At 40.6% G+C, this 27,560-nt stretch overlaps 1 protein-coding gene across 4 annotated transcripts in view; it reads left to right on the plus strand.

Annotated features, from left to right (window-relative positions):
* The window catches only part of wdr37 (WD repeat domain 37), a 134,458-nt gene that overhangs the window by 86,230 nt on the left and 20,668 nt on the right, over nucleotides 1-27,560 (plus strand). For all 4 annotated transcript variants that reach the window (XM_041184716.1, XM_041184717.1, XM_041184718.1 and 1 more), the window contains one exon: nucleotides 24,535-24,669. In XM_041184716.1, coding sequence (XP_041040650.1) covers nucleotides 24,535-24,669 — 135 coding nt within the window. The remainder of the gene's footprint in view (nucleotides 1-24,534; nucleotides 24,670-27,560) is intronic.

Below are 27,560 nucleotides of genomic sequence, written 5' to 3' on the forward strand. Positions count from 1 at the left end.
GAGTTGAGATTCTAAATTGGAGAAAGGCCAATTTTGTGGAAATGAGAAAGGATCTAGGAAGAGTGGATTGGGATAAGTTGTTTTCTGGTAAGGATGTGTTCAGTAAGTGGAAGGCATTCAAAGGCAAAATTTTGAGAATGCAAAGTTTGCATGTTCCTGTCAGGATTAAAGGCAAAGTTAACAGGCATAGGGAACCTTGGTTTTCAAGGGATATTGGCGATCTGGTTAAGAAGAAGAGAGCGGGTATAGGCAACAAGGAGCAAATGAGGTACTTGTAGAGTATAGAAAATGTAAGAAAATAATACTAAAAAAGGAAATCAGGAAGGCAAAATGAAGACATGAGTTTGCTTTGGCAGATAATGTGAAGGTAAACCCGAAGTGTTTCTACAAGTATATTAACAATAAAAGGATAGTAAGGGACACAATTGGTCCACTTGAAGATCAGAGTGGCCGTCTACGTGTGCAGCCTCACGAGATGGGGGAGATCTTAAACAGTTTTTTTGCATCAGTATTTACTCAGGAAACTGGCATAGTGTATAAGGAAGGGAAACAAACAGTAGTGTCATGGAACATATAGAGATTAAAGAGGAGGAGGTGTTTGCACTTTCTATCTTCTCCCACACAGCCAATTTCGAATCCAGTTTACAACCTCTCCATGGATACCAAGTGTAAAAATAGATAAATATCTACTAAGAGTAGATAAATCCCCCGGGCCTGACATGATGTTCCCTCGGACCTTGAGGGGCCCTGGCAGAAATATTTAAAATGTCCTTAGCCACGGATGAGGTGCCAGAGGATTGGAGGGTAGCTCATGTTGTTCCGTTGTTTAAAAAAGGCTCCAAAAGTAAACTAGATAATTACAGGCCAGTGAGCCTGACGTCAGTAGTAGGTAAATTATTGGAAGGTGTTCTGAGAGATCGGATATACAATTATTTGGACAGCCAAGGGCTGATTAAGGATAGTCAGCATGGCTTTGTGCATGGTAGGTCGTGTTTAACGAACCTTGTAGAGTTTTTCGAGGATGTTACCAAGAAAGTAGATGAAGGAAAGGCTGTGGATGTTGTCTACATGGACTTTAGTAAGGCCTTTGACAAGGTCTCACATGGGAGGTTAGTTCAGAAGGTTCAGACACTTGGTATCCATGGAGAGGTTGTAAACTGGATTCGAAATTGGCTGTGTGGGAGAAGACAGAGAATGGTAGTGGATGATTGCTTCTCAGACTGGAGGTCTATGACTAGTGGTGTGCCTCAGGGATCTGTGCTGGGACCATTGTTGTTTGTCGTCCATATCAATTATTTGGATGATAATGTGGTAAATTGGATCAGCAAGTTTGCTGATGACACTAAGATTGGAGGCATTGTGGACAGCGAGGAAGGCTTTCAAAGCTTGCAGAGGGATCTGGACCAACTGGAAAAATGGGCCAGAAAATGGCAAATGGAATTTAATGCAGAAAAGTGTGAGGTGTTGCATTTTGGAAGGACAAACCAAGGTAGGGCATACACAGCAAATGGTAGGGCGCTGAGGAGTGCGGAGGAACAAAAGGATCTGGAAGTTCAGATACTTAATTCCCTGAAAGTGGCGTCACAGGCAGGCAGGGTTGTAAAGAAAGCTTTTGGCCTACTGGCCATCATAAATCAAAGTATTGAGTATAGGAGTTAGGATGTTATGGTGAGATAAAAACAAAAAAACTGCGGATGCTGGAAATCCAAAACAAAAACAGAATTACCTGGAAAAACTCAGCAGGTCTGGCAGCATCGGCGGAGAAGAAAAGAGTTGACGTTTCGAGTCCTCATGACCCTTCGACAGAACTGGTTCTGTCGAAGGGTCATGAGGACTCGAAACGTCAACTCTTTTCTTCTCCGCCGATGCTGCCAGACCTGCTGAGTTTTTCCAGGTAATTCTGTTATGGTGAGGTTGTATAAAACATTGGTGAGGCCAACTTTGGAGTATTGTGTGCAGTTCTGGTCACCTAACTACAGGAAGGATATCAGTAAGATTGAGAGAGTGCAGAGAACATTTACTAGGATGTTGCCGGGTCTTAAGGAGTTGAGTTACAGGGATAGATTAAACAGGTTAGGACTTTATTCCTTGGAGTGTAGAAGAATGAGGGGAGATTTGATAGAAGTTTACAAAATTATAAGGGATATAGACAGAGTAAATGCGAGTAGGCTCTTTCCACTTAGATTAGGAGAGATAAGCACGAGGGGACATGGCTTTAGGGTGAAAAGGGAAAGGTTTGGGGGAGCGTTAGGGGGAACTTCTTCACTCAGAGAGTGGTGAGAGTGTGGAACGAGCTATCATCTGACGTGGTAAATGCGGGCTCACTCTTAAGTTTTAAGAATAAATTGGATAGATACATGGATGGGAGAGGTCTGGAGGGTTATGGACTAGGTGCAGGTCAATGGGACTAGCGGAATAATATTTCAGCACAGACTAGAAGGGCCGAATGGCCTGTTTTCTGTGCTGAAGTGTTCTATAGTTCTATGGCTCCCGAAGATAATTTTCAAAATGCCGTTAAGTGCAGTGGAGCTTCTTAAAGAAACTGTTCATCCAATCGCAGGCTGTTCCTCTCCCATGTTTCCTTTGGAATAATGCTTCTCTCAAAAGCAACTCAAGTGTAAAAAGCAACAGCTCAGATGAGTAGTATGGTGAGCCTATCAGCAGCAAATGTGGGAGAAAAGCAGTCTGTGATTGGAGGAACAGCAACATTGGTGGAAGCGAGTGGGCTCGGAAACGGAAGTACTGGGGAGAGAGCAAGAGCAAGAGAGCAATTGCTGGGCTCAGGGGAGAGATTGCTGGGTGGCGGAAGGAGAGACTCACTCTGGCCTGGGCCGAGTGGGGGAAGAAGAGACTTGCTCTATGCAGGACTGGGCCAGGTGGAGAAAGGAGAGACTTGTTCCATGCTGAGCTAGACCGGGTGGTGGAAGAGAGACTTGTTTTGTGCTGGGCCAGGTGGGGGAAGGAGAGACTTGCTCTGGGATGGGCCTGGTGAGGGAAGGAGAGACTCGCTTGGCTGGGCTGGGCTGGGCTGCGCTGGGTGGGGGAAGGAGAGGCTTGTTTCATGTTGGGTCAGGCCAGCTGGAGAAGGGAGGGACTCGCAGCAGGCCGAAAGAGGCTGCATGCGATGGTGTGAGTGAGGTTGGGGTGATGGGTGTGTGGTGAGGATGAAATGACTCGTTGTCCATGGGTGTGGGGTGTGGGGTGGGGAGGAGAGAAAGTGATAGAGAGAGATTGAGTGTGTGGGGGAGGGAGTGAGGGCGTATTGATGAGGGAGTATGAGAAATGTGTGTGTTCATCTGGCTCACTCGCATTTTCAGGATTCCCACTCACCCTCACCTCCACACACCAACACACAGTCACACCCACTCACACGGTGGCTGAAGGTAGGTGAGCACCGAGAGATTGAATGAGCCAGACAAACAGACTGTGTCCCTCTCACACTCTAATGGTGATCTTTATTAATTACTCTTTAAGTATCAATTTATTTCTTTTGACATTGCTTTATTTTTTGCTCAGCAAATTGCTTCTTTTCTTCACACCTCAACTTTATTTTGAAATTTACGTTTGATGTTGTGCCAAACCTTATCTCTCTGAAATTCGCTCATTGACCTCTTGAGTGAGAAGAAAATGGAAATGTGCCCCCCCAACCGCCCCCAACCAAGTGAAAAGGTTGGATAAGCCTGCACCACAGTTAAGATCAGCATTGAAAGTGATATGAGCAAAAACCAAACTAATAGATTGGAAAAGAGCATATTATGAGGAAATGAGGTTGGAACAAGATAAAGTAAACTGGGAGAAAATCTTTAAAAATAGAAAGACAGAAAAACAGTAAGAAGTTTTTAAAGGGCAAACTAATACTGTTCAGGAGATAATGTATTCCACTTAAAGCCAATAGCAAGCAGTCTAATTGTGATGAATTAGACCATGATGAATGAACTGAAGGGAAAATTGAATCTAAAAAAAAGATATATAAGAAGTAATTGGACACAGAAGGTGACGAAGACAAAAAGGGATTTGAGAAATTTAGGAGAGAAATTTAAAGAAGTTTAAAACCATCAGGCAGGCAAAAGAAATTTGTCAAGGATTATAAGGCGTAGTGGTATTGTTGCTGACTAGTAATCCAGAGTCCCAGGGTAATGCTCTGGGGACCTGGGTTTGAATCCCATCACGGTAGATGGTGGAATTTGAATTCAATGAAAATCTGGAATTAAAATTCTAACGATTGTCAATTGTTGTAAAAATCCATCTGATTGACTAATGTTCTTTAGGGAAGGAAATCTGTCATCCTTACCTGGTCTGGCCTACATGTGATAGCAAGCCACTCAATTGTAACAAACTGCTACAAAGTCACAAAAAAGGAATGAAAGCTGATGGGCCACCCGGCATCGACCTAGGCACCGGAAATGACAACGGCAATGTCAGCCCTGTCCACCCAGCAAAGTTTTGGCTAGTGCCAAAATTGGGAGAACTGTCTCACAGACTAGTCATAGTCATTCTCCCGGAATCATACCTTACAGATAATGCCCCAGACACCACCCTCACCATTCCTGAGGTTCTGTCCCACTGGCAGGACAGACCCAGCAGAGGTGGAGGCACAGTGGTATACATTCAGGAGGGAGTTGCCCTGGAAGTCCTCAACATCGACTCTGGACCCCATGAAGTCTCATTGCATCGGGTCAAACATGGGCAAGGGAACCTCCTGCTGATTACCACCTACCACCCTCCCCCAGCTGATGAATCAGTGCTGCTCCATGTTTAACATCACTTGGAAGAAGCACTGAGGATAGCAAGGGCACAGAATGTACTCTGAGTGGGGGATTTCAATGTCCATTACCAAGAGTGGCTCGGTAGCACCACTACAAACCGAACTGGCCGAGTCTTAAATGACATAGCTGCAGGTGGTGAGGGAACCAACAAGAGGGAAAAACATACTTGACCTCACCCTCACCAACCTGCCGGCTGCAGATGCACTTGTCCATGAGAGCATCGGAAGGAGTGACCATTGCACAATCATTGTGGAGACGAAGTCCTGCCTTTTACGTACCCTCCATCGCGTTGTGTGGCACTACCACCATGCTCATTGGGATAGATTTCGAACAGTTCTAGCAGCTCAAGACTGGGCATCCATGACATGAGGCACTATGGGCCATCAGCAGCAGCAGAATTGTACTCGAGCACAATCTGTAACCTCAGGGCCCGGCATATCTACCATTACCATCAAGCCAGGGGATCAACCCTGGTTCAATGAAGAGTGCAGGCGGGCACACCAGGAGCAGCACCAGGCATACCTAAAAATGAGGTGTCAAACTGGTGAAGCTATAACACAGGACTACTTGTGTGCCAAACAGCATAAGCAGCAAGTGATAGACAGGGTTAAGCGATCCCACAACCAACAGATCAGATCTAAGCTCTGCAGTCCTGCCACATCCAGTCGTGAATGGTGGTGGACAATTAAACAACTTGATGGAGGAGGAGGCTCCACAGATATCCCCATCCTCAATGATGGAGAGCCCAGCACATCAGTGTAAAAGATAAGGCTGAAGCATTTGCTACAATCTTCAGCTGGAAGTGCTGAGTGTATGATCCATCTCGGCCTCCTCCGGAGTTCCCCAGCATCATAGATGCTAGTCTTCAGCCAATTAGATTCACTCCATGTGATATCAAGAAACGGCTGAAGGCATTGGATACTGCAAAGGCTATGGGCCTTGACAATATTCCGATAATTGTACTGAAGACTTGTGCTGCAGAACTTGCCGCGCCCCTAGCCAGGTTGTTTCAGTACAGCTACAACACTGGCACCTACCTAGCTATATGGAAAATTGCCCAGGTATGTCCTGCACACAAAAAGCAGGATAAATCCAACCCGGGCATTTACCGCTCCTTTGGTCTACTCTCCATCAGTATAGTAACGGAAGGGGTCATCAACAGTGCTATCAAGCGGCACTTGCTTTGCAATAACCTGCTCACTGATGTCCAGTTTGGGTTCCGCCAGGGCCACTCAGCTCCTGACCTCATTACAACCTTGGTTCAAACATGGACAAAAGAGCTGAACTATCGAGGTGAGGTGAGAGTGACTGCCCTTGACATCAAGGCCGCGTTTGACAGAGTGTAGCATCAAGGAGCCCTAGCAAAACTGGAGTCAATGGGAGTCAGGGGGATAACTCTCCACTGGTTGGAGTCAAACCTAGCACAAAAGAAGATGGTTGTTGGAGGTCAGTCATCTTAGCTCCAGGACATCACTGCAGGAGTTCCTCAGGATAGTGTCCTCGGCCCAAACATCATCAGTTGCTTCATCAATGACCTTCTTTCCATCATAAGGTCAGAAGTGGGGATGTTTGCTGATGATTGCACAATGGTTAGCACCATTCGTGACTCCTCAGATACTGAGGCAGTCCATGTCCAAATGCAGCAAGACCTGGACAATATCCAGGCTTGGGCTGACAAGTGGCAAGTAACATTCGCGCCACACAAGTTTCAGGCAATGACCATCTCCAACAAACAAGAATCCAACCGTCGTCCCTTGATGTTCAATGGCATTACCATTACTGAATCCCCCACTATCAACATCCTGGGGGTTACCATTGATGAGAAACTGAACTGGACTGGCCATATAAATACTATGGATACAAGAGCAGGTTAGAGGCTAGGAATCCTTCAACGAGTTACTCACCTCCTGACTCCCCAAAGCCTGTCCACCATCTACAAGGTGCAAGTCCGGAGTGTGATGGAATACTCCCCACTTGCCTGGATGAGTGCAGCTGCAACAACATTCAAGAAACTTGACACTGTCTAGGACAAAGCAGCCCGCTTGATTGGCATCACATCCACAAGCATTCACTCCCTCCACCACTAATACACAGTAGCAGCAGTGTGTGCCATCTACAAGATGCACTGCAGGAATTCCCAACCGACGACTGCTACCATCTAGAAGGACAAGGGCAGCAGATAGATGGGAACACAACTACCTGGAAGTTCCCCTCCAAGTCACTCACCATTCTGACTTGGAAATATATTGCTGCTCCTTCACAGTCGCTGGGTCAAAATTCTGGAACTCCCTCGCTAACAGCACTGTGGATGTACCTACGCCACATGGACTGCAGCAGTTCAAGAAGGAAGCTCACCACCATCTTCTCAAGGTCAATAAGGGATGGACAATAAATACTGGCCCAGCCAGCGAAGCCCACATCCTATGAATTAATAAAAAAAAAGAAATAAGATATTGTTTTATTGATGCAAAGTAACAAAAGGAAAACTAAAGGAAGGATGGGGCCACTAAAGAATGAGCAAGATAAACTCAGGGAGAGAAATGGCAGAAACATTGAATAAGTACTTCACCTTAGCTTTTGATAACAGAATAGATACTTCACTGGTGAAGGAGCCGAAGAAAGATGTTAATATAGTTGAGATAGAAGGCGAGAAAAATAATTGACTAATTAACAAAACTGAAATAGGATAAAACGCCCAGGGGATGGTATACACCCATGCATACTCAAGGAAATCAGGGAGGAGATAGCAGAGACACTAGTTTATGCATCAAGTTTCATAGAAGAGGGGAAAGTCACTGAGGACTGGTGAACAGCCAGTGTTCTTCCTATTTACGAAAGGGTAAGTAGAAAAAAACCTGAGAATTATAGACCAGTCAGTTTAGAAAGTCAGTTGGAAAGACTCTAGAAACTGTATTAAAAGAAGTAATAGACCATCTAGAGAAGGGTTGTTCAACCTATTCGTGAGAGTGGCCACATTCCAATTTTTTTCTCAGCCAAGGGACCAATGAGTAAATTTCAGAAAGATAAAGTTTGGCACAACATTAAACATGAATTTCAAAATAAAATTGAGTTAGAAGAAAAGAAACAACTTGCTGAGCAAAAATACCTATCAAGGTAATAAATGAATGACTTTTAAAAATGAGTATTTAGTAAAGATAACCATTAGGGAGAATATGCGCGTGTCCGGCTCACTTGCATTCTCAGGGTACTCACTCACTGTCTGACAGTGAGTGTTGGTGCATGGGGGAGCTCACCCGCACTTTCTCTCTCTCTCTCCCTGACACACGCAAACAGATAAAAACACATACACACACACGCACACGCACATGCTCTACAACTCACTCACTCACTCACTCACACTCGCTCTCTTACACTCACTCACTCTTGCAATCTCTCTCACTCTCACTCTCTCTCTCTCTGACACTATCACACTCACTTTCTCACACACGCACTCGCTCACTCTTTCACACACTCGGGGAGGCGGTGGCATAGAGGTATTGTCAGTGGACTAGTATTGGAGACCTAAGGGACCTGGTTTCGAATCCCACCATGGCACTCGCTCCCACTACTCTCACTCACTCCTGCCACTCTCACTCACTCTCACCCACACTCACTCTCATACACACTTTATCTCACACTCACTCACGCTCTCTCACACACTCTCGCACTCTGACACGCCTTCACGCACACCCTTGTGCTCTCACACACGCTCACTCATGCTGTCACACACATTCTTTCATACACTCACTCTCACACACGCACTTATTCACTCACTTTCACTTACTTATTCACATTCACAGTCTCTCTCACATACACTCACTATCTCTCACCTTGGGTCATGGCGGGGTGGGGGGAGATCCAGTTAGAGACAAATAATATTTTGTTTAAAGTAAATGAAGTTTAATGCTTACTAAGTGAATAGAGCCACATGATTCCACAAGTTTTGAACAAACAAAAAGAAATTTTACTACACAGGCTCAAAGATAAAGCAATTTACAATGTCTATCTTATACTTACTCTGAATGTTAGAGTATGAAGTATATGTAAATTAACATCCGAACTGTGGTCCGACGCACCATACTACACAGTAAATGACAGATGTGACCAAGACAGATTCCATTGATTTCTCAACAGCCACGCAGATGTTTGTCACATTGTAAGCCAACCAGTCTCACTGAAGCTTCATCTTTCTCACAGGGTTTCCAATTTCCACATTTGAAGATCTCGTCTTGGAATTCTCTCCAAATGCTGCTCCCACTCGGACAGCTTCAACAACAATCCACCTCGCAGAGTTTCAATCTTGCCTTCTAAGATTCCTTTCTCCCGGATGTCCAAATACACACAAGCTACAGCTTCCAAGCACAATTTCAGATCTTTGGCCATGCCAAGTAGAACACCACTATCCCAAAGTAGTACCTTTGCCCCAATGGCCCGCAGCATGGAGTCACCAACCTTTGGTTGCCTTCGCGGATCTTTAGGGCTTCTGTCATGCCCACTTCGCTCAAAGTCTACCCCTTGCTGCTCTTTCATTAATTTGAAGCCTATTTCTCTGGTCCTTTCTTTTAACTTAGCTTAACCTGTCCCCTGTCTTTCATTCTTTACCTGGAGTTTCCTTTTGGGACCTCTCCCTGTCCCCCTCCTTTGTCCCTGGGACACTTACTTGACAATGGCGCTCTGTACGAGGTCCTCTGACCTCGGTTTTTGCACCGTTCTTTCTTCTGCACAGATGTGAAGAATGTGAAAAAGGTAATAGTGCGCATGTGCGGCCACTTAGGGGTAGCGCATGCGCGAGAGGTCAGAGGATCATCAGGAATCAGAGTTCCTGCCTCTGAACTCAGCAAGTCAAGTATAGGTTTCATCACTCACACTCGCGCTCACTCACTCACACTCGCGCTCACTCACTCACACTCGTGCTCACTCACTCACACTCGTGCTCACTCACTCACACTCGCGCTCACTCACTCACACTCGCGCTCACTCACTCACACTCGCGCTCACTCACTCACACTCGCCCTCACTCACTCACACTCGCGCTCACTCACTCACACTCGCGCTCACTCACTCACACTCGCGCTCACTCACTCACACTCTCACTCATTCACTCGCACTCTCACTCATTCACTTGCACTCGCACTCGCACTGACCCTTTCTCTCTCTCTCTCTCTCTCACATGCACACTCTCACTATCACTGATTCACACACTCGTGCACTCTCTCATATCACTCTCACACACATTCATATATTCACTCATTCACACAATCATACACTCATTCACTTGTACCCTTTCTTACACACACACTCGCACTCACTCACCCCTACTGTCTCACACACGCACTCTCTCTTTCACATACACACGCATTCACTCTTTCACACCCGCTCTCTCACTCACTCACTCACTCTCACACACTCACATACACTCTCTCTGTTTCTCACATGCACACAATCTCACTATCACTCTCACACATTCATGCACTGTCTCACACTCTCTCAAACACACTCTCACATACACATGCGCGCTCACTCTTTCACACGTACACACACTCACTCACTCTCTCATACTCACTCACGTCTGCTGGGCCCAGGAAGTTTGGAGATTAATATTGCTGTGGAAGTACCAAGACTCTTTCTTCCCGCTCTTTCTGACACTCCAGCTGTCACGGGTCCCATTGAAGCTGCAACTGTCATTCTGTCAACTTGACCCCTGTAGGGGGGAGGGCCTTGTCTTTCTCCCCTTCCCCAGCAGGCAGTTTATTTTCCCTTCTCCCTGAAGGCACATCTTTCTCCCCAGCAGACTCATTGTCGTCGTCAGCGTTCAGGCCTTAGGCTGAATGAAACCACTCACTTTCACGCTGTTCGCTGCTGCTGCTCCAGTCAGACTGTTTCTCTCCCACATTTTCTGTCGATAGACTCACTGGTGATTGACAGAAGTAGAAAGGTGTATTCCACAAGGATCAGTGCTGGGACCACTGTTGTTCATAATTAACATTAATGACTTAGACTGGGGACAAGTGACTTTATCAAAATTTGCAGATGATACCAAACTGGAGTGGGCAGTGGGATTGGGGGGGGATGATGGTGGTATCCTAGTTAGCTAACAGTCATGAAAAAATATAACACAAGAGGACATCCAAAACCTGCAGACCTGACAGTTCATCAACAAATGAACTTTAACTTAGATGAATGTGAGGTAATACACTTTGGTAGGAAAACTAGAAACATCACCTACCCTAAGAAAGTAAGAAATTGAATGAGGTAGAAGAGAAGGATATAATTGGTCAACAAAGCAATTAAAAGACAAACAAAGCACTGAGATTTATACCTACGAGTATAGATTTAAGACGTTGTTAAACTTGTCAACTGTGATCATGCCATACTTAAGTACTGTGCAAAGTTTCGGGAGTTGATTTCAAGTTGACTTCATCGAGTTCTTCAAAGTGGCGAATGGGTTGACAGGGTAGTTGTGGAACAAATAGCCTAAATGTTATCTCCCCAAAAACAGGATCGTGACAGTTAAAAATGCAGAAAATCTGCAGTGGAAACCCAGCGTGCCTCAAATCTGCTCCCATCTAGTTTTAAATACAGATGAAAGAGTAGATGATGAATCCAATCGTGCTACGTGATTAGGCAATTTGAATATTATAATGAGAATTCTTTATTTTAGCAGCCATTCTATTTTTAACTCATATAGACCAGGTTTCCCAGTCTGCAGGAAACCTGGCTAGTGAAAATCAGGAAGGGCTTATGTACCAGGAGGAGCAGGTTTGTTTCCTCCAGACGCAACAAGCTACCCAGTACAACTCACTCCTCCCAGCCTATGATCTGTCCCCTGGCCACCATTGGACTGGACACTCCTTAAGACTGATCATCATTTGATTCCTCTACCCCCATAATTATGCCTCTCACTTCTCCAGTATACCCATCTGCTCCTGTAGGCTTTGGCCTTGTGAAGCAGGCCTCCAGCTTGTCAATCAGGCTCCCTGTGTGCAGGATCAAAATACACGCTTAAAGGCTCAGACCAGGCAGATGGAACCGGAGCCAACGTGTGTGGGGTAGAAACCTCAGCACAGCCCAGGGTGGATTGGACTGTTTCTGAGCTGTATGTTGTATGCAATTCCATGTAAGCTATACACAAGGAAAATACTCAGTTTGAATTCTGCTATTTGCCTTTAGCCTATCTCATCAGGGAAATAGTTCACCTAAAAGTCACACTGTAGGCATTTGTGTGGACTGTAGTAATGCTATCTGAGGAGCAGTGCTGCCTACCATTGCCTTTAGGAGAAGAGGGGTAAAGGGGAAAAAGATCTGTGGGAAAACTGAAAGATTAATCTATAATGAATAATTTACAACCTAATTTATTAATCATGACTTTTTTTAATATCCTGATTTACGCATTTGATTTTCTTTTGTTCTGTTCTCAAAGGCATTGATGGGCACTTTCTTAGTGCTTTAGATAAGTGTTGCAATAACTTGTTCAGCTGAAAGAATTCCTTAGTTTGCACCATGTGTGTGGCATGCAGCCCCTTTAAAGTGTCTTCTCAGGTTGAATTCTGTTGTATAGTTCGAAGTCTTTTTCATGGCAAATTGGAGATGGTATAAATACTGATACACATTTTGATACTATGTTTCAGAAGCTGCTGTATATGTGTTTGTCTGCATAAATAAGCTATGAAGCATTGACGTTTGTGGAATGTATTTATATTCATACGTTCTGAGTAACTCCTCGTTCTCTGTCATTTTGCACCATTCCAGACTATTTCAAACTTGGAGGATGATTATTACAGCAGTCTGTAATTTTTAGTGAAACAAGTAAGACCTATTTTAAACTTTTTTTAATGAGTCAAGGCAATTTTAAGTAGGTAGCCAACTGTAAATAATAAAATACCTATAATGGTTCAAATTTTGAATCTGAAATCCCTGATTAAGCAGTGTTGGAGAAGGACTAAAAGCATATCCAAGAGAAAAGAAAGTATGTTATTAAAACTTTCATATAGTATACTGATCCAATGCATGGAAAAAATGCTAAGTTGGTTATTCACTCAACCTGGAATAATCTAAATTTCAAACCAAGATGCAGTGTTGGCAAAGGTGGATGGGGGTTTGAATGAATTGGAAGGAGGAGGCAGTCAGTCTTCCTCACATGTAACTATCATGTTGATGCCAGCTCTTTAAGGAAGTAGGCAATTCTTTTGGCATTCTATAAGGTAATAATCTTAATTTACTAATGAAATTATGCTCTATAATTGCCTCTGGGGTTCTTTTACAAATATCTGGTTGCATAGATTCTATCCAGTAGATGGAGCCAATATGCTAGTTATTTGTCTGTCACAAAAAATGCTTAAGGTCAAATTTGCAAATGGCTTTTACCATTCTGCAGTTAGCAGTACATCTGTCAGCTTAATTTTTAAAAAATGAATTGGGGATATTATGATTTGGCTTATTCCAGCTTTCAAAATTTACATTATAAACATATTGAAAGAAATAGCCCCATGTGGAAACATACAGCACAGAAGGAGGCCATTTAACCCATCGTGCCTGTGTTGGTTCTTTTGAAAGAGAAAATTGGTCCCAATCACCTGCTCTTTCCCCAGAGCCTTTTCTCCATTTCAGCTATATATATAGTTCCCTTTTGAAAGTTACTGTTTAATCTGCTTCCACCAACCTTTCAGATCGTATACTCTAGATTGTCACATTTAACTGTGTAAAAAGCCCCCTCGTTTCTTTCCTGGCTTTTATATAGAGCCTATTACGCCCTCAGTTTTCCCCAAAGCATTTTACAGCCAATGAAGTACTTTTTGAAGTGAACTCACTGTTCTGTTTAATGTATCATCCAAAAGGTGGCACTTCCAACATTGCAGCAATTCCTCATTACTCTATTGAACTGTCATCTCCAATTATCTACTTCTGGAGTTGGACTTTGACCTTCAATAAACCAAAACTGATTGAATTGGTCAAACTACCCCATTCGATTGTTCCATGACAAGAATCATAACTTTAATATAGGCCAAGATACCTCATATAATCCAATGAAACTGGACTCTTGAGTACTCAGTTTGGATTCATGCAACAAAATATCCACCAGCTATTCTGACGACAAGCGTATTAGCAGCTAGCAGTGCAGGTTTCAAAAATATTACCAGCTAAATGCGCTGAAACAGCTTTAAAAAGAAGATAATTCAATTCCAGAGAAACGACTGGGCTAACTTCAGTTAGGTGCTTGACATGCCACTATGAAAAACTGTTATTTCACACTACTCTTTTATGCAAGAGAAAGAAAAGTAGAAGTGCTGCTGACATTTTTTTATGATTACTTTGATAACCCATAATTCTATAATCAGTAGACCTGCTCTGTATTAATTTTCAGTGGTCTGAATGACGGGGGACCCATAACAGACCCTTGTGTAATTTGACCAAGCATCATTGCCAGACAATCGAAAACTGGGTTAATTTTCATTTGTGACCGAGGTCACAAGCTACAATACTTGGGATACTGTGACATTGATTGTCATTGCTTTGAGTTGGTTTTACTTAAGCATTGTTTTTGTAAAATATAAATTTTGCTTACTAAATCAGTACAAGATAATAAGCCAATAATTCAGTATTGGGTAGCAGCTTAGCTTAGATTTGTTCCAATCCCCAGAGAGCGGTACCAAAAAATGGATATGGGATTAAAAATAGGGTAAACTGACCTTTCTTTGTCTGGTAATGATGTTTAGTGAAGTTCCACAAGGATCTGTTGTAGGTCGCCCATCGTTCAGACTATTAATAAATAATACAGAGCAAGTACTACTGATTATAGAATTATGGAATTACAGTAGAAAAGGCTTTTTGATGCATTATAACTATGCTGATATTAGCTCTTCAACTGGAGCTGTCGACTGTAGTTCCATTCCCCTGCCCTTTCCTTGTAGATCTGAATTCTTTTTGAACATTTTAATTATGTTACAGCCTCTGCCTCAAAGCATTCTGTTGCAAAGTATTCCAGGTTGTAATAATGTTTTGTAAAGGAAAAAAATTGTAACTAATGCTGCAAACCAATCACATCACTCAAAAAATGAACATCCAAATTCCAATCCCTTCGCTACTATTTTATTCTTTGTGACTGAAATGTCCAAAATAAAGCCCTTGACATAACACATTAAAACGTTACTATTTCACATTAGCAGAATTAAAGATGTTGTACGGCCCTTTTATGATCTAGACTGGAGGGCTTTATCGATGAGCGTAAGCACTTTCAGCTGAATGTCTTGAGGGCTGAGTGCCATTGTTGGTCAGAAAGGATAGGAGATGGGTGGGACTGAGTGCGGGAAAGAGAATTTTACAAGTTGGAATTTATGCAAGAAGAGTATTATACTCTTGTGTGGAAATGACAAAAACATGCACAAAGTTTTCAATGTAGTGGAGACTATGTTTTAGGAGTTTTACTCTACCTGGGCTCAGTGTCATGCACCAACCAACCCTGTAATCAAACCTCTCATTCGCTCATAATCTGAAATATTCTCTAACCTGACATAAAAACAAAAGGTGCTGGCAATACTCAGGTCTGGCAGCATCGGTTGAGAGAAAAACAGAGTTAATGTTTCGAGTCCAATATGAATTCTTCAGTTCATCCACAATACTTTGCTTTTACTTTTATGCTTTAACTTGCTCGATACCTAGTAAAACAACACTGAGACCCACAAGTTAGTACAGTGGCAAGTATTTCCTGTTCATGAGCTTATTAGGAAGTACTATTTGCTCCCTGTAAATCTCTTTTTGGTAGGCAGATTTGAATATGCACTTAAATAGTCTGAGATGCAAGCTAGTAACCAACATGTAGCTTAGTTAATGAAGAACTGGTAAGTGAACAGTACTGAGTGAAATGCAGCATATTTACAAAGTTAGCACTTCTTCACAATAAATCAAAACTAACTTTCAACACACCTAGATCCCAGAAAACAGTTGTTCAATTCTTATGTGGTAAATGCCCTCATGAAGTCCAACAAGTGGAGATCACATGTAAAGCATGCTATTTTTTTTACATTGAAGGCACCATATAAATACAAGTTGTTGCTTTTGTGATGAGGTATATTGTTCAGGGTCTTGGAAGGAGTAGATTTGATGGAACAATTAACCTCTTTTCATTCCATACTCTATTTGCTGTGCTATAAATGAAGGAGACCAGACTTGATTGACATTTTGGCATTCAGTCATTCAATAGATTGTATACTTGGGAAATTGAGGTTTTGGGTAGGGCACTGAGCTTTTTTTGTGTATAACTTAGAGCTTTGTACTCCCATTGACAGTTGCACGTAATGAACTGACTGAACCAGATGAAGTGAAAATCTGGTCTATACTTGTGCAAATAGTAAGTGTATCTTTATGGGCATTTTAGAGAACTGTTGGTGCAGTCCCTCTTAAAATAAAATGGATATGGTTGAAAAGAAACCAGTTTAAATTTTACTAAACTTGGTGAAGTCTTTAATTACGTTATTTTTATTTGTGTTTCAAACAGTATAATATGTGGTGCTCTGTTAACGCAGAGTAAGAAAAATAATTTCTTCCAGAGCTTGTCAGTTCATTGGTGCTAACTTTATGAAAACCTGTACATGAGGATAAGCTGTTTTACAGTCAATGGCTTTTTAAAAATTAAAATTCATCCATTTTACTCAGGTAAATTAATTTTAGTAACGAATCTATTTTTCAATTAATTTTGAAATAAAATATTGATGCAACTTATGACAATATTGTAATTGTTCAAGGTAATTATCAAAGCGGAGTTAGTGTTTGAATCAGTAACCAGAACTGTTAGTGATTTTTATCTTTAAAGAAATATTCTTTTCCTAATTTTCTCTACTTCCTTCGTGAAGCCTTTGGCCTCAAGAGCCTCCCTTGGTTCAGCTGATTTAATTGCATCACCAATTGCCATCAAAGGTAGACAAATGACTTTTAAAAAAAACTTCCCATGTGAAGGAAAGGAAGCAGCATGCCATCATTGATGCATTTATATGTGAATGTGATTGCAAAAAATACTTCTGATTTTGTAGTTCAAAACTTATAGGTCCATTCTACTCCAAAATAAATAAAATTCCACTTGTATTTTTATTGTTTTTTTAAAACATTTTTTCTTATTTTAGGTATGTCCTGTGACTGATTAGAAGAGCTAAACCTCAACTTGTTTCCCTAATATTTTTAAAAGCTGATCAAATTTGTACAAAAGTCCAATACCAAAATGCAGTGGCATAGCATTTCCATGAGGAGTTATTTTTGGATGTTTTGAAAATCTTAAATTATATTGTAACCATTTTATTGTATAAAGTTTTAACAGATTGATATGCAAACCAGTTTCTGGCCTTTTTAACTGTTGAGACAGCTGTTAGTTCTAATGAGGAGTGCTAGCATTACAGTATTTTCAGTGATTGAGACCCGCTCAGGGAGCAGAATGTTCCAGAACAGTCAGTGGTGTGTGAGGAGAAATTGCCGCACTGTCAGCTGGAAGTGTATGCTCCGTTGCTCTCTAGGACAAGATAAATGAGTTTTGCTGTGCTTTGGCAGAGACATCAGCTTTGCCTGGGAATAGCAGTATCATACTGCACCCCACTGGGATTCTGCTTTTAAATTTATGGGCTATGATTGATAAAGCAAATGAGGGATCTTATTGCTCTTCAGGTGTGACAAGAGGGATAGACCTCAACATTACAGATTTACCTCTTCACTGAATTTAAATTATAAACCAACTGTTTCATGGAATTTCACAGTTTCACTTTTACAGTAAGAGAGCTGGCATATGACCTCTTGTTTTTTATCTTTATGGTTAATGGTTATTCTCGATGGAGTTTTGCAAAACTATCATTTTCAGTCAGCTGCTTTGGCAAATAGTGGCTACCCTTAAATTTGAACTAATGGCTGTTTTTTTAAAATCTGGATCTGTCTTTATCCTCAGACTCCACAATGCACCTGCTTTTATTCTTGAAGATTCTAACCTGTATAGTGCTTTCCTACTGCTTTTGAAAATGTTCTTTAACTAGATTTGGCCTTGTGAACAATCATTCAATTTTCCTCTCATTCTCTTTGAGGGGAACTTTTAGTTGTATGCGATGCTTAAGTGAAGACAGTTTTAGGGAATCACAGTGAGAATGGAGGTGGCTTAAAACGTATCTGTGAATAGATGATTGTCATCTTGATGAGGAGAGTGCTATTTGTCAGGCACTGTAGATTACTGTGATGTGGCTGCGGTAAATTGAATTAAAGAGTCACACGGACTCAAAACGCTAACTGTGCTTTTCTCTCCACAGAAGCTGCCAGACCGGCTGAGCTTTTCCAGCGTTTTCTGTTTTTATTTCAAATTTCCAGCATCTGCAGCATTTTGCTTTCATTTAAGATTTTTTTCCCTCCCATATCAAATTTAAAGTCAAAATAAAGCATTGAGAATAAAATTCAATATTGGTATTGTGGTCATTTTTATTTCATAAGTATTTGACTTTATTAGCTAACTTTCCCACCACCACCCCTCCTGCCATTTATGTTTGATTTGATTAAATAGGGCTTCTACCTGGGCTACGTAACCTGTTAACATGAAAATAGCCACCGATCTAGAAGCTAATGATTTAAGCAGTATAAATAATAAAACTTCGACCGGTATTAAGCAGCTGCATGTCCATTCAAAAAAGACCGAAGTAGTGGTTGATTTTTGGTCATAACCCTACAATGAACAGAAACTTGCTTTTTAAGTGCAAGTTTAGCTCCATTCCAATGAAGAATTGTTTGCACCATCTCACCCAGCAATTTACAGTGTGGTTGATTTGTTGCCCTTTATAACATAATTATCTTCAACAACAAATTGCACTATATTCAAAACCCATTTCCACAAATGTTTCCCACTTCTGCTTTCTCTCTGTATAGCTAATGGGGGAATCGCAGTGAGAATGGAGGTGGCTGAAAACGTATCTGTGAATAGATGATTGTCATCTAGGTGAGGAGAGTACAATTTGGCAGGCATTGTAGATTACTGTGACGTGGCTGTGGTAAATTGAGTTGACATATGTATTTTGGTACAAGGTACGCTCAAAATCTCTTGACACGAAGTGGAGATGGATTGTACTTGAAGGTTATTTTTGTGAAATAATACTGTAGTTCCTGGAATATACCATGAGCTTCAATATCACTTTCTTTTGCTTGAAGCCTACAATTCTGACCATAAACCTATTCACGTGATTGATTTTCTGGGTGTGCCCATAAAAATTGCAGGTGCAATTTGTATTGTACTAGTGCAATCAGTACAACTATTTTCACAGTGAAATCAATTTTTTTTCAAAGCTTCTTGTTTATTATCCAGAACACAAATCATTACACCAAACTTTAATCTTTAATTCTGTAAAGCAAAAACATTGATGCCCATGTCTGGCTGTTTGACAAATTTGAATGATCTCAGTGAGTGTGTGAACTTTGATGATTGTGGGTAGGCTGATGGAGTGATCATTGGTTGGGTTGGATTTCTTCTGCTTTTTGTGAACAGGCTGGCTTATTTTCTCCATGTTCAGGTAGATGTAGTAGCTATACAAGAACAGCTTAGCTAAGGGCACAGGTATTCAGCAGCACATACCTTAAACACTACAGCCTGAATATTGCCAAGACCCATTGCTTAGCTGTGTTCCTAGTCTCTCGCCGTGTAGAAAATACTCTGGTTTGTCATTCTTGGATCCAAAGTGGGTGACCTCATGTTGCACATTTACTGCGGGCTCATCTTAAGTCCTCCCAATCTCACATCCCTCATTGCTGACCATGCCGATAAAAAGCATACACAGTACAGCTAGATTCGAAGCGTTGGCCCAGTTAAATCTTCTAAGGACATTGTACATAAAAGACTAACAATTAAAATAATTCATCATGTAGCTTTAAAAGTAAAAATAATAAATTAATACAATTAGCTAGACAATTAAAAATAAATTTCACAGTGTCTAACAAATTGGAAATATACACTGAGTTCAGTAAAATTGACTCAGTACCTATTATTTTGAGGCTTAAAGCTGCTTCCTTTTTAGGAATGTTTCTCATCAGAAAGATAAAAAAGGCCTACTCCCTGATTTATGTACTTAATTAGTCTGACTCAAAATAAATGGGAATTAATTATATATGGATAAAGATCAGGACATAATACTAGCAGGGAGCAGCAGAAGTGAAAACTCACTGATTTGCAGGCCACTGCTCACCCAGAGAAATAGATCTATTTCTCACAGAAACATGTACAGAAAGACTTTCCCTGAAGATCTTGGCTGCCAAGCTGGAAAGTTGGATTGTCACTTTAATTGTGGTTTGCAGGAATAATGAGACAGCAGAAATTAGGTCCTGCTGAATGCTGAAATGATTATCTTAGCCTTCACGATTTGGGTTGTCTTTGGAATTTGCAAGATCATTTATAAGGGAACATGTCAATGTTAGTGTATCATGTACCAAGTCTATAAAAGTATCTCTCCGCCCCTAGATGATTTATTCGCTTTTACTCTTTATTTTCCGCAGCACAACTGTTCAAGAATTTTGGCATATAACAAATTCTTGAGCAATCTGGACAAAACATAGCAACTCCTTTGTCGGGATTGTGTCGTCAAGGCCAAATTATTGTTTTGTTTTTGGTTGACTTTTCAGAACTTTCGCATGTAGATATGAATTCAATAGTAGGCTGATTTGTAGAACCCCTTGTGAATGAAATGGCCAGTGACTTAAACTGATAAAACCATGGGTTGAGGGTTGGAAATATCTTTTCAGAGTCAATTATTTAGGAAACAAATAGTCTTTTGGTAGTACAGAATTTGAATATTGCTGAGAAAAGAGACATGTCAAAACTTTTCATCTTGCACTCATCAGGACACTTCACAAGAATACCAATGGAAGGGGAAAACAACAATTTAGACTATATGAGAGGAGAGTGCTGATTGGTTGGCAAGTAGACTCTGATTGATAGAGGTGTTGCCATGGAGAATGCACCAGGGATGGTGACAGTTAACTGCCAAGTATTGTTTGAAATTTAAACCAGACAGCTTTACCCTGATTGGTCAAGGCATTGTCCTGAGGAATGAGTCAGTGAATGGCTGTCACTTACTTTGTTTAGCTGAAACAGACTCAATGGCCTGAATTTTTCAGCTCGGTGGGCGCGATCGGTGGGCCCAGGATCGGCCAGGAAACTGGCCCCTGACCGCAACCTCATGCTGGATGGCCAAGTAACAGCCAGCCAATGTGAAATGCATGCTGAAAAGCTCAGCACTGCTGGGTTGGGGGTGGGAAGAGAACTGGTGATGACGTCGGTGTGGGAGTGGGCCAGTGCTGACAGAGAGCTCCCTGAAGGCAGTGAGCTGCTTCGGGGAGCTAAAGACCTGAAAAAGCAAAATAAAGGTTTCAAAAACTGAAAAAAATTGTCCATGCATCATAATCAATCACCTGAAAATTTAGCTAATGAAAATGCTGTCCACAGAAATTTATTCATATTCTTTTTTCATCATAGAAATCTCATCCCACCCATGGATGAGGTTTGATGAAAAATGCAAAGGCTGCCTGGCTGATTCGCCCGTCTGCCAACAATAAGGTTGGACAGGCAATAAAAAATCTGAGCCAACCATTTCATTCCTTTAGTAAATATCTGGATTTTTGGATTCATTAAAAAAAAACTAAAAATGTTACTGGTCTCTATTGAGATCGTAACACAATTTATTGTGTTAGTGTAGAGATTTTATTTTCTGTATGAATCATTATACAAGTTTGCAAACTTTGTGTGGAGATCTATGTCCCTTACAATCTGGCATCCAACTGCTCAAACTCCATTTCTGTAGATTCCTATAGCAAAGAGTGCATTCAGTCTAATGGTTTGAACCAAATGCAAATCTAGGTCTAAGAGATCAAACATAGACTTGTCTAACTTATGTATTCTAAAATAAAAACTGAAAATACTGGTTATACAGAACAGGGTGTCAAAATATTTTTACTTTTTACTTACTATTGTTCTTTATTTTCATCAGTTAACCATGGGCGCACTTTATTATCCAGGTTTGGCGATGGTTTTCTACCTAAACAGTTCACCCATCATCTCTTTTTCAAGAGACTAATTGATCTTCTGTGACTTCCAACATTTTCCATCTTTAATTATGTTACTGGCATTTCCAGTTTTAAAAAAAATTGTAAATGTGTATATTATGTTTATAAATGCAGAAAACTGTGAGGTTAATGTGCCTCGTCTTATCCATCAGTTTTCTGTTTTAAAAAATCTTGTACATCTTTAACACTGAGGGTGCCACCCCATGCTAAAGTAGAATGCTTTAGCTTTAGGGTGGTATTAAATTAAAGAACTTTGCTCCATTTACACACAGTAGTTTAATCCTTATTAAACCTTAATTTAATGTCAATTTGAATTAAGTGTGCCTGCATAAAAGAGCCTCTGGTGGCCTGGATGCTGTTAAATTCAATCAGCATCTAGATGTGAAGTCTGCATTCCTTGAGTAACACACAGACAGGAACAACTGCCATTGTAAGTGACAAAATATTAAATTTCATTAAATGTTTATACGTGATCTTGTTCTTTTTTTTAGGTCCATCAGTCCTAGTTGTAAGTTGGAGACCAGAAACACATTTAGAATTAATTTAAAGTAGCAGTGAGCACTGAGAAAAATATATGCATTTCAGTTAAAACAGAAATACTTAGAAAGAAAAAAAGGCTTCCATTTACATAACACCTTTCATGACCACAGGATACCTCAAAGCGAGTTAGTTACTGTAATGTAGGAAACATGGCAGCCAAGTTGCATACAGCAAGGTCCCACAAACAGCAATGAGATAGTGATCAGATAATCTATCTGTTTGTATTGTTGCTTGTGTGATAAATATTCACCAAGACACTGGGGAGTACTCCCCTGCCCTTCTTTGAATTAGCACCATGGAAACTCTTACATCATCTGAGAGAGTTTGATGGCTCATCCAAGAGATTATTTATATTGATGAAAAAAGAGACATGTCGAAGCTTTTTGACTTGCACTCATCAGGACATTTCACAAGAATACAAATATAAAGGGAAAACAACAATTTACACTGTAGGAGAAGAGAGTGCAGATTGGTTGGCAAGTGGACTCTGGTAGAGGCATTACCATGGAGAATGCACCAGTATTGGTGACTTACAGTTAACTGCCAAGCAGTTAATTTAAACCAGGCAGCTTGACCCTGATTGGTCAAGGCATTGTTCTGAGGAGGTGTAAACACATTGTGCCTGCTTCAGCTAAACAAAATAAGTCACAGCCATTCACTGACCCATTCCTCAGAACAATGCCTTGACCAATCAGGGTAAAGCTGCCTGGTTTAAATTTCAACAAGGCTTGACAGTTAAGAAGGAGGGGTTGCGGTAAATTATTCTTCTCCAGTTTTGGCACCATGCCCAATCTGTTATATATCTGAAAATACTGGACACAAAGGCCTAAATTTTCTGGTCCTGCCCGCCGTGGGAATCATCGCGGGTGGGACAGAAAATATAATAGACCAGCAAAAGGTCCATTAACTTTGGGAGCGGGACTGGAAAATCCCACCCATACATCATTAACTTGAAATTTGTGCAAAATAGTTTGTCATAGTTTAACAGCTTTTCATCTGTCTGGTTCTTTGGACTGCCTAGGAAATCTAGTAGTAACCATGGCTTGTGGATTTTGATTTAGGCCCAATGATGCATCTAAAAATTACTGTTAATAACTTTTAATGTAGTAGTACAACACTGTGATCTCCTGTTTTTACATGGAGTCTTGAACCCAGCCTGGGAGGGTGGTGGAGGCGGGTTGCCTCACATCCTTTAAAAAGTACCTGGATGAGCACTTGGCATGTCAAGGCTATGGGCCAAGTGCTGGTAAATGGGATTAGGTAGGTAGGTCAGGTGTTTCTCACGTGTCGGTGTTGACTGGATGGGCCGAAGGGCCTCTTCTGCACTGTGTGATTCTGAGATTCTGTGAAAATAAACAGATACAAAACAGAGCCATCTCATATGATCGTATTAAACATTCATCAGCTGACTTCAACACCAGTAATTTCTAGGCTATGTATCTTGAATGTTAGACTCTATCAATAATACACTGGGTTATCTTGTTGTTTCAATAAACTTATTTGCACTTACGTTAAACTTAACAATTTATGGAGACCCTTTGGATTTTTGAATATTCTTAATTCAACTATATTTTTGATAGATTTGAAACAAGCTGCACAGACGTTTGTTACGTGAGGTTTTGAGCTCAATCTTAACACCAGTGAGATTTCAGCTAGTGGTTCAGGAAATGTTGAGCATTATAAACCAGAATTGAATGTAAAAAAACATTAATTTGCAAATCAAAAAATTGCATATGAACTGGGTAAAATGGAGACTTGTCACCTCTTGGGCTTCAGTTTCATCTAGTGCATTGTTAACATAAATTCCTGTTTCTCTATATATCTCTGTCTCTCTATAAACCACATTTGGGAACTGTTACCCAGAAAGGCCATATAGATGTGGGACATGCCAGTGTAGTGAAAGCTGAGGTGAGGTTTAGTACATATTGGCAATGGAGGGAGTTGTACTCTGCATATGACCCAAGATCTTAATACTCATGCTTGACAGTTCATCAGTGTAAACGTCCATTGGCTCGACGAGTACAAAAATTTCCAAGAAGAATGAAGCGTATGGCGTATGTAAAAATAATAGGGAACCTAGGTAGCAACTAAATACATCAGCTAGAGACAACTCTTCAACGTGTTGGTAATAAATTATTTAATGGTTATCCACATGTTTTATCTCTTTCAGCACTGTAACATCTGCTGTCTTTACTGTGGGAGATAATGTTGTATCTGGCAGTGATGACAGAACTGTAAAAGTCTGGGATCTAAAGAACATGCGGTCTCCTATAGCAACAATTCGTACTGACTCAGCAGTCAACAGGTAAGTGATTTTAAATATATTTTTATGTGATAAACCTTAATAATTTATTTTCCCTTTCCGCAGTTTCTCATTCTTCATTCATTCCCTCATGCTCTTGTTTCAAAAAACAAACTACCTCAATCTTGTGCTGCTTCTGGCACATTACAGGAAGAGAGCTTAATTGAAGAAAAAATGTGGTATTAATATTTTAATCGTAACTATTTCTTCTAGAAAGTTTTTGTTATTTGATTTATGATCTGATAATTTTCAGAACTTTATTAAAGAAGTGTTAAATCTCTTCTTGCCCCTCCCTATCTCTGTTACTCCCCTTCAGCTTGACAGCCAACCAAGATCTGTGCTCCTCCAATCCTGGCACCTTGTGCACCCCCAACGTTTAATCGCTCTGCCATTGGCAACCATGCCTTCAGCTGCCTATGCCTCATTCTCTGAAATTCCATTCATAAACCTTTCCACCTCTCTACATCTCTCTCCTTCTTTAAGACTCTCCTTAAAACCTAATGCTTTCACAAAGCTTTTGATCACCTGTCCTAATACCTCCTTATGTGGCCTGGTGTCAAACTTTGATAACGTTCCCATGAAGGGTCTTGCGATGTTTTACTACATTAAAGGTGCTATATGAATGTAAGTTGTTAATGAAATTTGGTTGTTGTCACGACCCCAACCATGCTGTCTAAATATTAAGGGTTCTAGCTGAAGTGCTGTGGTAAATCTTAGTGCTGGAGAAAGGTTGTATCCAATAATGATTGGAAATGGGATCCCCTGTATGATTTCTCATATGGTAAGTTTAAAATCTACTAACCCTATCTTGAGGCTTTTTCTTCAAGAAAATGTAGCAGATAGAGTATAACTAGTGGGAAAATAATAACTGCCTTCACATATTTAAATTTCATTAAGAGAGTACAGAATGCAGTTAATCTACTGGCCCAGTAAATGTGGGAATGGTACATGGTGATAGGGTGAAAGCATAAAATGGAGGGTGGTAGATACAACACAAGAAAGGTTATACATTTTGAGGATATTGTTGACATTATTAACATTCAGCTTTAAAGCTGTTGCATTCAACCAACCTGGTCTGTGCACACCATGTTGTGGCTCAGTCTACTACTGTGATTAGTTTGTTGGAAGCATGTGACAATTAGCTTCTTGCAGTGTTTCTAAAAATGTGTTTTGCCTTATGTTAATCTAGTTATCCAGAGAACCAAGTGCCCTATATGTGTATGATAAAACATGTTAAAAGTGGCATCATATAAATCATATGATGATAAGCTAACTCAGCTTTTTGCTAAATAACCTTTTATAACCAATGTTTGGTTTTCTGTAAAAATATGAGTGCATACGATAGATTCAATGCAATTCTTATTAAATTGGGGGTTTCAGTTGTTAACGTATATTTCCTTCCATTTGTTTTGAATTTAGTGCTTATCAAAAGATATTAGGATACACGCTGTCCATTTTGGGACATATTGAGTGGGGTTTTCTGGCCCTGCCCATGTTGGGATCATCTGGTTCCACCTTAAGACATGGACTTTTGGCTAGGCTGTTGAGTCTCCTGTCCTGCAATGATGGGGCTGGAAAATCCCAGCCATTGACAGCATCAGCCAATCGCTGATCAGGTATAGCACAATTTGGTACAGAGCAATGTGCCATAACACCAAGAAGTACCAACTCCCTTAGTATCACATTTTTCCATTCTCACACAAGATATCCTTTGACCCCAATCTGAATGGGATTTCCACTCAGTGCTGAATTAGGAGTCTTTTTTTTGGCTGTAGACTTGTATACACTAAGATACTGGATTCAAACTTCCCAAATTAATTTCCTGTAGAACCCATGCAACCAGCAGACAGGTAGATCAATCTGGATTGGATTTAAACCTGGGTCTCTGAGGTGGCAATGAGTGCATTGCACCACTTAATCTTCCTTATTTCATAAATATGCAAATAGAAAATGCTGGAAACACTCAGCAAGTCGTGTAGCATCTTTTGAGAGAGGAAGGTATAGTTAATGTTTCATTTCCATGACCATTCATCAGAACTGGAAGATATTTTAGACAAACACCTGCACTTCATATTTTTAGGAAAAATCATTGAGTAGAGGTTCTAATTAGGAAAGAAATTGAAAAGCGCTGTAATGCTTGTGAGTTTCTCTGCTGTAGTTAATTTATTTAAATTCTAGTTTTCGCATTTCCAATTTTTTTATTTAATACTAAACCTGACTTAATAAAGAAACTTATCTATAGAGCACACCCATAAAATTGGGTGAAGATCAGCAGTGCCACTCGAGCAATTCTGCTTCTGTCATTTTGGCATGACCAGATAGACGGTGCCACTACTATATCCTTGTTTTGATAGTGAGGGAAGATAATTATTGTGAAAGTGGAATTAAATTCTGATCATTCATGCCTACATCATTTAAGAAGATTTTAAGGTCACATGCTAATGTACATTCACAGCAATATTTATTGGGTTTCTGTTCAGTTTTGTAATGTGAAAAATTATTTAACTGTTTCCTATGCCTTGAGGGAGGAAAAATAGCATCAATACTTCAAATTTTCATTAGCTGGTAAACCAGAAATTTAATTTTTCATAAAATAAAATCTCAACTTTGGATTTACTTATAGATTGCTCCGTTGATGAGCCTATTTATATGAACCCCTCTACTGGCTTTATGTATTTGAAAGAAAGGTTTCTTATCAGAGTTTATGATGGGTTGCCTTCCTGAATTAGATATGAGCCATTTGTGGTTGATTTGTGTAATTTCGAATCATATCTTAGATGCAAAATTACAGGTGTTGGCTTTGAAAATTAAGTATTTTTTCAAGTTTTGTTACTTAAGGACTCTCATTGTTTTAGAATGTTTGTTATTGTTTGCTTCATTTGTGGGTTCATTCT

This window comes from Carcharodon carcharias, chromosome 3 (assembly GCF_017639515.1).
Source record: "Carcharodon carcharias isolate sCarCar2 chromosome 3, sCarCar2.pri, whole genome shotgun sequence".
Taxonomy (NCBI): domain Eukaryota; kingdom Metazoa; phylum Chordata; class Chondrichthyes; order Lamniformes; family Lamnidae; genus Carcharodon; species Carcharodon carcharias.